Raw genomic sequence first — 14,068 nt, 5'->3', positions numbered from 1 at the left:
TGTTCTATTTTCTTTGGTTAAGGATTAATGGATCTGATTTGGATATTGTAAATTGATTGTAAATCTGGATTCTAAGATCTTGATAGTATTAAACATGTAATTCTTTTCTTAATGTAATTCTTGGATTAGTTATTCAATTGAACTGAACTTAGAGATTTTACATCAATAGAATGAGTAAATTTCTTAGATCTAAATTGAATGTGAAGGTTAATATCTTAGGATAAGCATTCATGATCTTGTAATCTCTTAATTTCTAATACTTAATGTAATATTTGATTGATTTACACTTAAAAAATTAGGATAATTAATTGAATATTAGGATCATTGAATCAAGGAATTGAACTTTGATTAACTTAGTAAAATTGATCATCAATCAATTAAGCAACTTAGGAATTTAGATCACATTCAGTTTTGCAATTGACAAATTGGTAAAATCAACCCTAACTTCATTAGATTAATCATCTCATTTCTTAGATCTTCACTCCGTTTGCTATTTTCTGCAATTTACTGTTTTGATTCTCAAATGTTCAAAACTTCTTAGATTTTGATTAGCTCAAATTTTTTTGATCTTGTGAATTGGTAATTGAATGAATCAATTCCTATGAACGATACTCGGAACTCAAAATTTTTAATTTTATTACTAACTACAACTACCTAATACACTTGATAGATAGTATTGTTAGAGAGTAGCAGTGCACTACTAAGAGTCCTCGTGAAAAAAAAAACATGCATAAGGAAAGTAATAAAAGAAAATTCTTGCTTAAATCAGTACAATCACATCAATGTAGCATGCCAAGAAATCCTTATAACTTAAAACCATAATTGTCACTAAGAACTTCATGTTCCAAGTGATGCAACTCCTAAAACAATACAATCAAGGAAAACTCATGATTAAATCAAACATATGGCATCACAAAAGATGGAGCAAGTGAAAGGAAAGAAGGAAAAAAAATTCTTCCAAAAATAGCTTATAACTACACAACATAACTTAGAAAATTAAATTTATGAAATTAGAGATATTATAGATGAAGATTTGAATAATGGAGCCCAAAGAAAAAAATGATCTAAAGATTAAAAGTACAAAGAAGGTGAAGTTTAATGACAAAGAGGAGAAGAAATGTCAAGATTCTTTTACTGAAGTTGAAGTTACGATATCAAACTCTCTAAACGAAGTATTCACAAACCTGATGAAATATTTTCTTTGTTAATGGATGACCTAAATATTCTTTATGATTTAAAGGATAGTGAACAAAATATTGACCCATCTATTTTTTTCTTTTTTGTCCTAAAATTGATATTTCCTTAGAAGATTGCAAATCTTGGTAATTTTCATAGAAGTTGACATTAATAGTAAAATTTTTGGGAATAAGTGTTAGCCTAAAATATATGGAAAAAAAAACTTAAAAATGTATAGGGAGAAAATAGGGAAAAGAAAGTCCTAGTCCTAAATAATTATTTCTTTTTTGTTAGTTTTCCAATATGGAGGACAATAAGCTTACTTTTTTTGGTGAACCTTGCCTAGTTTTTACTCCTTTAGAGATTGAGACCTTTATTTTTGTCTCAGGACTAATCTTTTAGAAAATTCATTGTTTAGATTTGCATCTTTAATATGCCAATTGAATTATATAATGACATTTTTATGGCAAATTGGTTCAATAATAGAACTTATGCTTAAAATAAACCCAAATAATGTTATCTGATCTAGAGGTAAATTTGTGTTGAAATAGACCTTAGAAGAAAATTAATTTCCTCTTAAGGTCTTAGGTCAAAGTTTTAACATAGAATATAAAGGTATATAGTTAATATATTTTCTTGCAGATAATATGATCATAAGATGCAAAATTATATAAAAATGATTCTCAGGTGGGGTTTGAATATAATAAGTTCCTAGATCTAGGAAAAGATAGGAAAAATATAAAGAATAATAAGGATTCTAAATTGTATCTTCGAAAAAACATTAGGGAACATGTTTGGCCTCTGAATGTTAGTTAAGAGACCTCACAAGAAAAAAAGTCAACCAAGTAAGGACACATACCATGAGTAATAATAGACTAGCAGTAATGGGAAAGGTTCAAGATATGAGTTAGATATTTTAAATAGTTCAATAAATGAAGTTATGGATGGTAAATAGCCTCACATAGAGAAAGTGAGTGTAATCACTTTGATCATAAATATTCTCAATCTAAACCTCATCAAAACTAGCCTTTTGTAATCACTACTAAAATTCATACGATGAATAAAAAGCTTAAAATCTTAAAAATTTTGCGTAAAAACAAATATTTTCAAGATGATAGTTCCTTTAAATTTGTTAAAGACCACTCTTAAACCAATCAATTGTAACTAGTCTTGGAGTTATACAAGTGTTTTATTTAGATGAAAAGAAAAGAGATTAGAAGGATATAATGTTTATTAAAATCTAATGAACTATATAATAAATATAAAAAAAAAAAGTCTATGGAAGATATTCTAGGTTTAAGGCTTAGGAAAAATTATAATTAAACCTTTGTAGAACAAGTCCTATTAATAAACTTTCAAATATTACTCAAAACTTGATAGATGATAAAATCAAAATTAACGAAGGTAATGGCCAAATCTTTATAAATATTAATGATACATATGATAAGATTTGCCTAATAATGGTAGAAGGACTTGTAGTAAGAATTTTTTTAAATTAATAAATGATTTAATAATCCTATATAAGTTAAATTTTATTTCAACTTTTAGAGTTAGTAAATAAAGCTAATAAAATTATTAAAAAAAGTCAACTTTGATGAGGTATATAGTTGGATTTTTAAGGAACGGGAGATTTGATGTCTTTGAAAGACCAGTAAAATTGGAATATTTCTTATATCTACTTCTAGTAGTATTGTTCATACAAGGATTGACTTAAATAGGAATGATAAATGGTTGTTATCTGTCATTTATGCTAATCTTCTAGAAAGACTTAAAAAAATTTTTTGGGAAAAATTAATTATTGTGAGCCAAAATTTCAATATCCCTTAATGTGTAACTAGGAACTTCAATGTTATGTCTTGACTTTAAATTTTTTTCTCCTTAACTTTCTCACCAGATATTTAATCATATTTCTAATTAGAACAATCATTTTTTTTAAATATTTTTAATAATAAAAATGTATTTTTAAAAGAATTAATAGAATTATTAACAAATTATCATATAAAAAGAATATTTATCCATCTAATCTAATAAAAATATCTTTAGTTAAAGGATAAAAATATTATTGATCATAAAAACATTTTTTAGTTTTTAGTTTCATCATTATAGATCTAACTAAGTTAAGTTATGTAATAAGAATACTAGTTATTTTTATAAAGTAGTAGTTCATTGACCAAAAATAAAATAATAGTTATTTGAAATAATAACAAAGATTAGAAATATAATATCAGTTAAAAAAATATATTAAATAATAATAAATTACTTTAAAGATTTATATATTAATTCTTTTTCTATATTTAACGAGTTGATTATTTTTACTTCTTTTTCTCCTCTAAAATGTATTAATAATGAAAATTAATGTTATTTCTATTGAAGAAGTAAAGATAATAGACATTTTTAAATCTTTTGGTCTAAATCGTCTGCATATTATTTTTTTAAGTTTCAATAAAAAAATTTACATTCTTTTATTTTTAATTTTGTTAAAATTTTTAATAACCTTCAATAATAATCAAACCATTATTACCTTTACTCCTAAATTTAATCATCCTGAATTAGTTAATTTAGACAAAAAATAATAATAATAATCGTAAAATTATAACTAAAATCGTGATTGAAAGATTAAAAGGGTTTCTTTCGTATTTAATCTTTTAAAATCAAAGTAAATTCATTATTAGTAAATAAGGTGTTGAAATTATTGTAATCTTGCAATAAATAGTCCATTCATTTAAAAAAAAAAATTTAAAGGTAAACCCAATTTTATGATCATAAAATTTGATATTAAAAAGTCTTTCAAAGATTAAATTATAATTTTATTTATGACACTCTTTGTCAATTCTAATTTCATTAATCTATCATTTTTCACGCACATCTTTTAAAAGAAAATAAAAAAATAATTAAGCAATTTTTGTGTCCAATTTAAGTTTAAGATCCTTAAAAATAAGACGTTAAAATATTTAAATTATTTTTTTTAAAACAAAGAGAGGCAAATTAACAATTAGTATATGGAAGAATGTCCAACACCCAAAATAAGCTAAAATCCCATTTGAGAGCCACAGGCAGGCAAATAACGACCTTAGTTCGTCCCTAGCAATAGCCATAGAATGAACAAATGATTTCATTGACCGGTGGATTTTATGTATTGGATCAAATGGTAAAGATTGGTGTAAGAGGAACCACCTTCTTCAACACTTCGAATGGCCAACTTGGCCATTGTCTCCACAGATTTCACAAACTCCTCCTCCTTTTCCCCCATTAGATCATTAACCATCTTCTCCACAATGTTCCTATCGCAAACATCCTTCATGTCGAACCCCAATTTCCACGCCTCACTCACGAACCTGCTGTTAATCTGCTGATCCGCAAAGTAAGGCCAGCAAATCATAGGCACCCCAGCCACCAAACTCTCCAACGTCGAGTTCCATCCACTGTGGGTCAAAAACCCACCAACAGCTTCATGGGCCAGAACCTCCTCTTGGGGGGCCCAGCCCACCATGTGCCCCCGTTCCTTGGTGCCCTCCACCAGCTCAGCCGGTACCCAGTCATCCCCCTCTTCTCCCTTCACCATTTCAGGTCTTACCACCCACAGGAACCGCTTCTTACTCTTCACCAAACCGTGCCAAATCTCCACCAGCTCCTCCCTCGTCATCAAAGTGATGCTACCAAAGCTCACGTATATAACAGATTTAGCGGGTTGAGAATCGAGCCAGGCCAAGCAGGTTCTATCTTGTTCCCAGAGAGTGTTGTTGGTTGTGGATGTAGGGGTTTTGGGATTTCCCGTTTCTCTCAAGTTCAAGAGCGCGTGGAGAGGACCAAGGGTGTATAAATTGGGAAAGTGGAGGCGTAATTGGGACAAAATAGGGCCTTCTAGATCCTCAAAGGTGTTTAATATCACGGCTGCGGCTCGTTGATGTTGTTGGGTCTCCGACAAAACAGACTTCAAAGAAATCTGGTCCGTGTCTCTTGCTCGATAGAAACTTGGGAGGTCTCGACAACGAAGCAGGTTTTCCATTCCCGGGATGCTAGTTATGATCCGATCCATGTCTTCATCACCTTTGTCCCAGTTTACATCCGCATTTATATTTAAACAAATGCTTGTCAAATTCATCACAGGTATCCAAAGTAATAAGAGAAAAATGTTTGATTCACATGTCAGTAGATACAGAAGCGATGATAAAGATAATAAAAAAGAATTTTTTCTTCCTCTTTAAACTATTATATTTGGATCTTATATAGATGAAGTATTTTAGTTTTAATTCTGTGGCAATATTTTATTTTGTAAAAAAATTATTTTAATTTAAGAATATTTATGTAATCTTAAAATAAATTTTAAAATTTCACTCTTGTTTATAAATATAAAATATAAAGTGACATAAAGTAAAATAAAATTTCATTATTTAAATATATAAATATATATTCATTAAACAATTTTCCATAATATCTAACAGCGAGTGTTAAAAAAATAGATTTTGATAACATCAGTTCAAATAGCTGACTTTATGTATAGGTGATAACATCAGTTTAACATCAATTTTTAAAATTAATTTTAAATGTTGAAAATAATATATTTTTAATAACAAAAAATCATTATACTTTTACAGAATTGACTCCTGTAAAAACTTGGACGTGGTCCAGAGAAAAAAGAAATGTGGGCATTTATTTGGTTTGTGAGGTTAGCATAGGGGTGTGTACCTCTAATGGGAAGCTGGTTGGTCTGGAAGAGCATAGGAGCACAGATATAAGCCCAGACGCAGCAAGCACTAACGGTGCGAAAGTGAATGACTGGGATCCTAAGGTCATCTGCTACGTCAGTGGTGAAGCCTCCTAAGTAGCCATCGACAATGATGGAAGTGACCTTGGGCTTTTGGGACACAAGAATGTCCCTGAAGAGAGGTTTGGCGTGTGCCCTTAGCTAGTCTGAGACTTTCCATAGCTGGTTTGAGAGATTAGTGTTGTCAACAGGAAGCCCATCTGGGATGGCCTTGAATTGGAGCGTGGGATAACATGTTTGAAGGGTGTTGATGTGCCCTAAACTTTGGAAGCGAAGATGGATGTGGTTGGTGGTTAGGAAAGTCACATGGACATTGGAAAGGGCAAGCAGTTGCGCCAGCTTCAGCATGCTGTTCACATGCCCCTGCGCTGCACAAGGAAAGATCAGTACGTGGGCCCCACCTTCCCTTGTAGCCTTCATCTTCAATTGTTTTACAGCCTGTGCTTCACCCACTGGTATTAATTTCAGCGGTATCAACATTTATATTGTTTTGTATATCTGTGAAATGAAGCATTTTCCTATTGGCCCGTTTCCCCGTAACAGATAGACAAATATTTTATTCAACAGAATTGATTAAATATTTCTTCAGACAAAATAAATTATATCATAAATTTATATTCTTTTATAAAAATGTTTATGACGTTAAATAGTTAAATTATGGATCTATACATTAATAAATAAAAATATTTAATTAAATAAATAATAGATGAATATTTTATTAACATAATTTTTAAAATAAATAAAAATATAAAAATAACAATTTATATATTTAAAAATGATTATTTATTTTTATAATTTAAAAAACATTAATTTTATAAACAAACCAAAAAAAAAGTATTTTATAATTTTTATCTAACTAAGCTCAGTAAAAACTAAAAAGAGGTTAAATTATAAATTTAATTATTATATTTAACATATTTTTTTAATTTAATTTGTGGATAGAGATATATTATAATTTAATGCTTACATAAGTAAATATTTTTCTATTCTTTTGACCTCTTTGCTGATGAATATTTATATATTTATATAAAATAAAATACATGTATCTAATTAAAATATAATGCATGACAGCTATAAAGTTAACAATAAAATAATTCATAAATAAAATAGCATTATTAATAACAAGTATATTAAAATAGAAACTAGTAAAATTAACAAAGGTTATTTTGAGTGGTAAGTGGTTCGATATTTCTTAAGTAAAGTTTTAGGTTTGAGTTTTTATGTATATAAAAAAATCTTTAGTAGTAGACTCACCTACCAATTACGTTCGACTCAGGTCAGATTTAGATTAAATCGAATGAAAAATAAAAAAATAAAAAATAAAAACTAGTCGAATACATCATGTGATATATTTTCTTTTGTGACTTTATCAACCATAATATCAATGAAAGCCTTAACAATGGAATCAAGCCAAAGCTTTGACTCATTTTTATCGACATTAGTTGTCATCTATCATAAATGAATATTAAAAATAAGTAAACATCAATGTGTACAGAACTAAAAGAAAAATATATAAAAGAGGGTAAATATATAACAAAAATCTAAACACAATTTAATTTATGTTAAATAAATTTCTCAATTTATAAAATAAATAGTATAAAACTTATGTAAAAATTTGTTTTGGTCTATGTTTTTATTTATGTATGATATATAACTTTTTTGTTATTTCTTTTGCTTCCATCTTTATCTTTGATACATTAGCAATGTTTTTTAATTTTCTTTTTATTATCCTATGATGATTGATGAAGACAACAAATACTCTCATCAGCAAAAAGATAACACAAAAGGGAAAAGATACACATATTCATTTTATGTCTTCTAGTTTCTCTCTTTTTCAACACTAACCATACCTGATTATTTAATTAGTCATTCATCTTTCTAACTTCCAAGTGATAAGTATTTGTTACCATAAAACATATACTTAACTTAAAAGACTATCTATCTTATAATATAAAGCTACTATAAGAATAAAAATAAGATTAAACTACTATTTTTGTTCTTCATACAAAGAAGTATCATGACTCTAATCCTTAAAACATTCTTCCAACCACTTTAATATATCAATAATTGGAAGTATCATAAAATTAGTCATCTGAATGACAAAAAGAAATGACTACATTATAGTCTTAATCTAGGAAAAAATTTGTATCATAGGGTGACTACAATTTACATTATTGGGGGCTAAATGAAGATCATTACAGCCTTGTTAAATCAACACATGTGCTCTTCTTATGCATTTGTAGGACAAGACTTTACCATGTTATATATTATTCATCAACACATTGTTCGATTATTATGGCATAGGCTTTTGCTCATGGCACTAAATTTTATTAAGTATAGATTACAGTCCAAAAATAAAATGAAGATAAAATATGGAATGAATGTTAGCCGTAAAAAAGTTATGATATTGCATCTAAGCTAAGCTAACCTCTTTGTGGGTTACATACATTGAGACTTCGTATCTATAACGATGTCATGCTTACTTTTAGTACTCTAAAGAAACTAATCTTTATTGGACCTATATTTTCCAATGAATAAACTTTTTAGGACAAAATTCATGTCTAGGTTTACTCAGAAACTAACCATCCACTACCAAAGAGTTGAATGCCCAATCCCAATTTTGGAAAGCATACACATTCTACATTATTACTTCTATAGTTTATCAAATTTCATCATGCATCCATTTTATTGATACCCATATTAAAAGGGTAAACTCTCACATTAGTTCATGAGATATGTAACTTGACTAAAGTCTTTGATTAAAGTCTAAATACAAATATTTAATAATAAGGGTCTAATTGCAATTCTATATATAAGATTCAGTAATTCTGTCTCATTTTTAAAAATTATAAAAAATAAAAAAAAATTAAATTTAGCGATATATATATACATTTTAACATCTAGATGTATAGAATCTAATACAATTATATTAATAAAAAATAATATCTATAGAAAAAGTTATAATAAAAATAATAATTAAAAATTAAAATAACTAAAAATACGAAATTAAAATATTTTATTTATAATAAACTCAATTTATTTTAATAATTTAAAAAATGATAAAAACTTTAAAAATAAAATATATAAAAAATATTTAAAAGTAAAAATAAAATTATAAATAATATTACATTTCTAACAATTTTTTATTATCATTTTTTCCTTTCTTCTTGCAATCAGATTAGTAACGAAGAATGGATCCAGAATGCACATGGTCAAGATTCTATATGCATTCGGAACGATGTCTTAAGGCCCCAACATTTTAATATATTTTACAGAATTTTAAAATCTAGATTTATCACTGTGTGATTGGAATTTTGATTTGTAATTTCCCTATAATATGCAAGCTCATTTGTTTTTGGGTATAATTTGTTTTGTTGCAAACTTTCATCAACAATGTGGATTTGCACCAGCTTTCATCAACAATGTTTTCATTTTAATTAAATATCCAAGCCCATAAGTGGATTTGCACCAGCTTTCATCAACAATGTTTTCGTTTTAAGTGAAGGTGTCCCTTTCAATTATATTTAATATGTATTTTAGAAACGAGTGCACAATAAAGAAAGTAACAGATAAAAATGATAACATATAAAATTATATATGATATTATTTCAATCCCAACAGTCGATTTTCAGCAGATTTGGTTAGAAAAATGAAAAAGGAGCATATTGTGTCAGCTGGAGTTGGTGAGGGGATATATAATAACAAAAGTAATTTAGTAACGCGACCTTAGTTTAATAATTAAAAAATTATATTTTTAAATAATTATATATATAATAAAATTATTTTAAATAATAATTTTGTAAAAAATTGTTTTAATTAAACAATAAATAAGATTTTAAAATATAAAATAAAATAAATTTAAAATATAATTTATTTTAAAAATAATATTTTTATTATATATTGTCAACAAAACTTTTTAATTAAATTTTAATAATTAATATATATTAATAATCATAAAATTTTAAGAATAGAATTCCGAAAAGGTTTAAATTATAAAAATTTAAATATAAATTAAATTTTTTATAAATATAGAAATAAGTATTTTTAATAAATATAAAAACTTTTATATAAAATAAGAAAAGAAAGCTAAATAATAACTTTAATATTTATAATTTAAAACAGAGACATAGTTAAAAACTAAACTATTATTTTAAAAAAGAGTGTAATTTACACATTTTTTCAATCAATTTTAATCACAAGAATAGCTAGCCTAGCTTCACTAATTCTTAACTTCACAATATTGAATTCTCATTTATATTATAAACGTTAATATATCAAGTCATAAAGAATGTCTCTGCCTTATTATTTTACAAGAAATTATATTTATATTATAAAAAATATAAAAATAAAATGATTTTCTTACATTTATTTTAAGATACGTAATAACATATTACAGAGTTAAAAAAAAAAGGTATAATATTTACTTTTTATAAAAGGTGCTATTTCTTAATCCTTTAACATGTGTTAAAAGAATTGAAGATAAACATATGCTATTTTGAGTTCTATTCATAGAAAATTATTATTACTCTGCTTGGTCCTTATAATACATTTTTTAGTTTCAATTAAGCCTTTATTTTTTGTTGTTTTCAATTATAATATCAGTAAGGATAATTTTTTGACTGTGTGGATAGATTTAATGATATTTAATAAAGATAAGATTATTATGTTATAATATTTATTTTAAAAAAATCAACTTTAGTTATTTTTATTGGTTTGCATAATTTAGTTGGAGGAATTTTAGAGAGAGTAATATTTTTATTTTAATTATAAAAAATTTATTTTTAATTATTTATAAATTGTTTTAATAATCTTATTTATTGTGAGATTTATATTAACGGGTTACTTATTTTTAATTCACATAAGTGGATAAATTTATTTATTTCTTTAAGATTTGATCTATTAATATTATGGATTATTTTGAAATAAAATATAAGATTATAGTATATAACTATTTTTATTGGTCTTATTCAATTAAGTATTTGTTTTTTCATAATATGTTACTAAATAAATAACATCATGAAGAAAAAATTATATTAATTATTCTATAAATATGATATTTTTTAATTTATATGATGTCAATAATGTTAAGAACATCATTTAAAAATTAATAAAACATTATTAATTATAATAAAATTACAATGAAAATTTAATAGAATTGTATTTATAATATTTTTTATAAAGTTATTTATCGATATAATCATATTTTGGAATTTCAAATAATCGTGTTATAGAAAATATTAGTGCAATTTTTTTATATATAAAACAAAATGAAGAGGAAGTAAATATGCAATAAGATAGTTAATGAAAGTAGTCTATTTTATCTTTAGAAAAGTGCAAGTGATACAATTTATAATATTTTTTAACATATTTTTATTATTATCTAAATTTTTTAAAATTACAAAAATATAATAGAAATTATTAAATTAAGAGTATATTTCACGCATTTTTCTATTATTGAGAGTATTGCTAGTATTTGTCTCGTACGTTAACTATCTTATTGGTACAGGTAATATTGTAAGATAGTAAATTAATGTTATAGATAAAAATAGAAAAAATTGTAAAATATAAAAGAAATGTGTTTATACATTAATTTTGTAGTTTTCTTTACAAACTAAGAAGAGACAGGAAAAGAAAACGAGAAGTACGAGACACAAGGAAAATGAAAAATACTATATAAAAAAAGATTGATTTGAAAAAATTATAAAATATGTTATAAAAGAATAGTAGTATATACAACTCCTCATATTGTGATCAACAAAATCAGGTTATACCGAATAACTATTTCAGCAATGTTATATAACGCAAGCAATGAAGCACTGGATAATAACGAGCAGGGGAGGATACAATCCTGCAGTACAAGACCATTGGTAGTGGAAATCTCTCACGGAAAAGCCACGAGAGAAACCAGAAACATAAAACGAAACCACAATAAAAGCAAACCAAGGGGATAAGAAACACACATACAGTGTCACAGAAGTTTGGCCTCTTCATTATCGCTTCTTCGAAATTTATCACAAGATCCTTAAACAAGACAATATTTTAGTAGATTCTGAGAACCAAATCATCAACGAGATTATCATTTCGACAGGGTTCCAAGGTAGTACAACAACTCATCAATATACCTTTCTTGTCTTTCCTTATTGACAAATAAATCCTTCACCTCTTTAATCTTTTCCCTATAGATCCTTCCCTCTTCTTCAACCATAACCAGCCTCACCGAGTCAGCGACCGTGTCACTCGTGAACGATCCATCTCGCTCGTTCCTGGGCACCGTGTACCCCATCTTCTTCTCCTCTAGTACCCTTGCGTTCAATCCATGGTCCGCAAGAAACGTTAAGAGAATCAACGGCTTCTCTGTCTGAACAGCCTCCACAACAGAGGAACAACCGGCGTGAGTCAAGAATCCACCAACAGCCACGTGGCTCAATATTTTCAGTTGTGGGGCCCAGGTGGTGCACACCACTCCACGCCCTTGGGTTCGCTCCTCGAACCCTTCCGGTAACCGCAGCACATCTGGGTCGCAAGGGCCACGTTGAAGCCTCAAAGTCCAGAAAAATGGAAGCTTCGATTTCTCCAACCCAAGAGCTATCTCATTGACTTCTGCTTGATTCGGTTTCATTTCACTTCCAAACGCCACGTACACCACACTGCCCCGCGCTTGTTTGTTAAACCAATCTTTCATACACTGCCACGTGTCATTCTTGTCGCCGTCGTCAAACCCTGTGCTGGGTAATTGACCAACTGGGAGAACCGGTTTCTGGTAAATGTTCTCCAGCACTTGAAACCACTCCGGCTCGAACTTGGTGCACCCTCTAACTACCAGGAAATCACAGTTTTGGATACTTATAGCGTACCTGTCCATGTCTGCAACACCCGAGGCATTGGGGGAGACTGAGTCGAAAGACCGCTTCATTTCAAATAAATGACATGCAACGGTGGTCGGAAAAGGGACCCATGGCGGAGGAAAGGTGAAGTCTTCAAGTTTTGTTCGGGAATATGGCTCAGCACCCAAGATGTGCGAAGGGGATCCCATGAATCCCATACAAGGAGCAGTAAAAATGCTGTAAAACACGCTCTTTATACCCATTCTGGAAGCCACAGAGCCCGCCCAGAAGGCAGCGAAGTCGTTGAACATCCAATCAGCTTTGGAAGATTCGAGAAAACGGGTCAACGGCTCTTGGAGGCCATCGTAGGCTTGTTTTAGGAATGGAACGACGTCGTATGGAACATCGGTTGTGGCCTCTGCATTTTCTGGGAGGTTTTCTACTTTGGGCAGTGGAAGATTCACGAATTTGATGAGAGGAGCTAAGTTTGGTGGGAGTTTGGAAAGGCGTTGTATGTTCCTTGGGGTGGATACGAAACTAACGCGGTGACCCCTTTGAGCTATGAGTTTGGCCAACTCAAGGTATGGGAGTATGTGACCAAAGGCTAGCCATGGGAACATCACTATGTGAAGAAGCTTTTCTTCTTCATTTCTTGCCATAACGTAGCAATGAAAGTAGAAGCCAAAGAAAAGTACTAATTTTGGTTTATGAGCAGGTCTGTGATCTCGCTTTGGAAGATAGATTTAAATATTAATGCGGTCGAAAAGCTGCATTAACTAAATCATTACACTCACTGGCGCCCACAGACAATCAAACATTACACGCACGTGTACAAGCGCATAATTAAATATTACAAACATGCATTAAGCACGTACATATACACAATTAAATATTTCGAGGTTTTAAGGCAAAGGCAGAAGGTTATTAATTAAAATGTTTCTAGGCCTTGTCGTGATGGATAAGTCATGACACTATTACTCTTTTAATATTTATTATACTACTTCGTATGAGAAATTAAGCTTATCGATTTAATTTAATTTTTTAAATAAATAAATTTTATAATAAGTGAAAATAATAAAAATTTTATTCAAATTATTTCTAATACATAGTTTTAATAAAATATTTTAAAATAAAGATAAATTATAAATTTGAATCAATCATTACTATAGGATTTAATTAATATATTTTAGTTTTAAAAATAAATTTTTTAAGTCTTGTAACAATATCACCATCATTTCATTGAACTTTGTATTGATCGTCTTGATCACTTAAAAAATAAATATAAAAGTGAGTACTTTATACT

The 14,068-nt window shown here is 28.3% G+C and overlaps 1 protein-coding gene and 1 pseudogene across 1 annotated transcript; both read right to left on the bottom strand.

Annotated features, from left to right (window-relative positions):
* Window positions 1–4,288: 4,288 nt before the first annotated feature.
* Window positions 4,289–6,304, bottom strand: LOC113859563 (annotated as a pseudogene).
* Window positions 6,305–11,966: 5,662 nt separating this feature from the next.
* LOC113858454 (UDP-glycosyltransferase 91A1-like) lies at window positions 11,967–13,470 on the bottom strand. Its single transcript, XM_027491116.1, has one exon. It carries the CDS (start codon window positions 13,422–13,424, stop codon window positions 12,018–12,020), a length of 1,407 nt encoding a protein of 468 aa, XP_027346917.1. The 5' UTR covers window positions 13,425–13,470; the 3' UTR covers window positions 11,967–12,017.
* Window positions 13,471–14,068: the final 598 nt, after the last annotated feature.

Source organism: Abrus precatorius, unplaced genomic scaffold, assembly GCF_003935025.1.
Source record: "Abrus precatorius isolate BTA unplaced genomic scaffold, Abrus_2018 Scaffold2, whole genome shotgun sequence".
Classification (NCBI taxonomy): domain Eukaryota; kingdom Viridiplantae; phylum Streptophyta; class Magnoliopsida; order Fabales; family Fabaceae; genus Abrus; species Abrus precatorius.
This window is presented reverse-complemented; position numbering and strand designations above follow the sequence as displayed.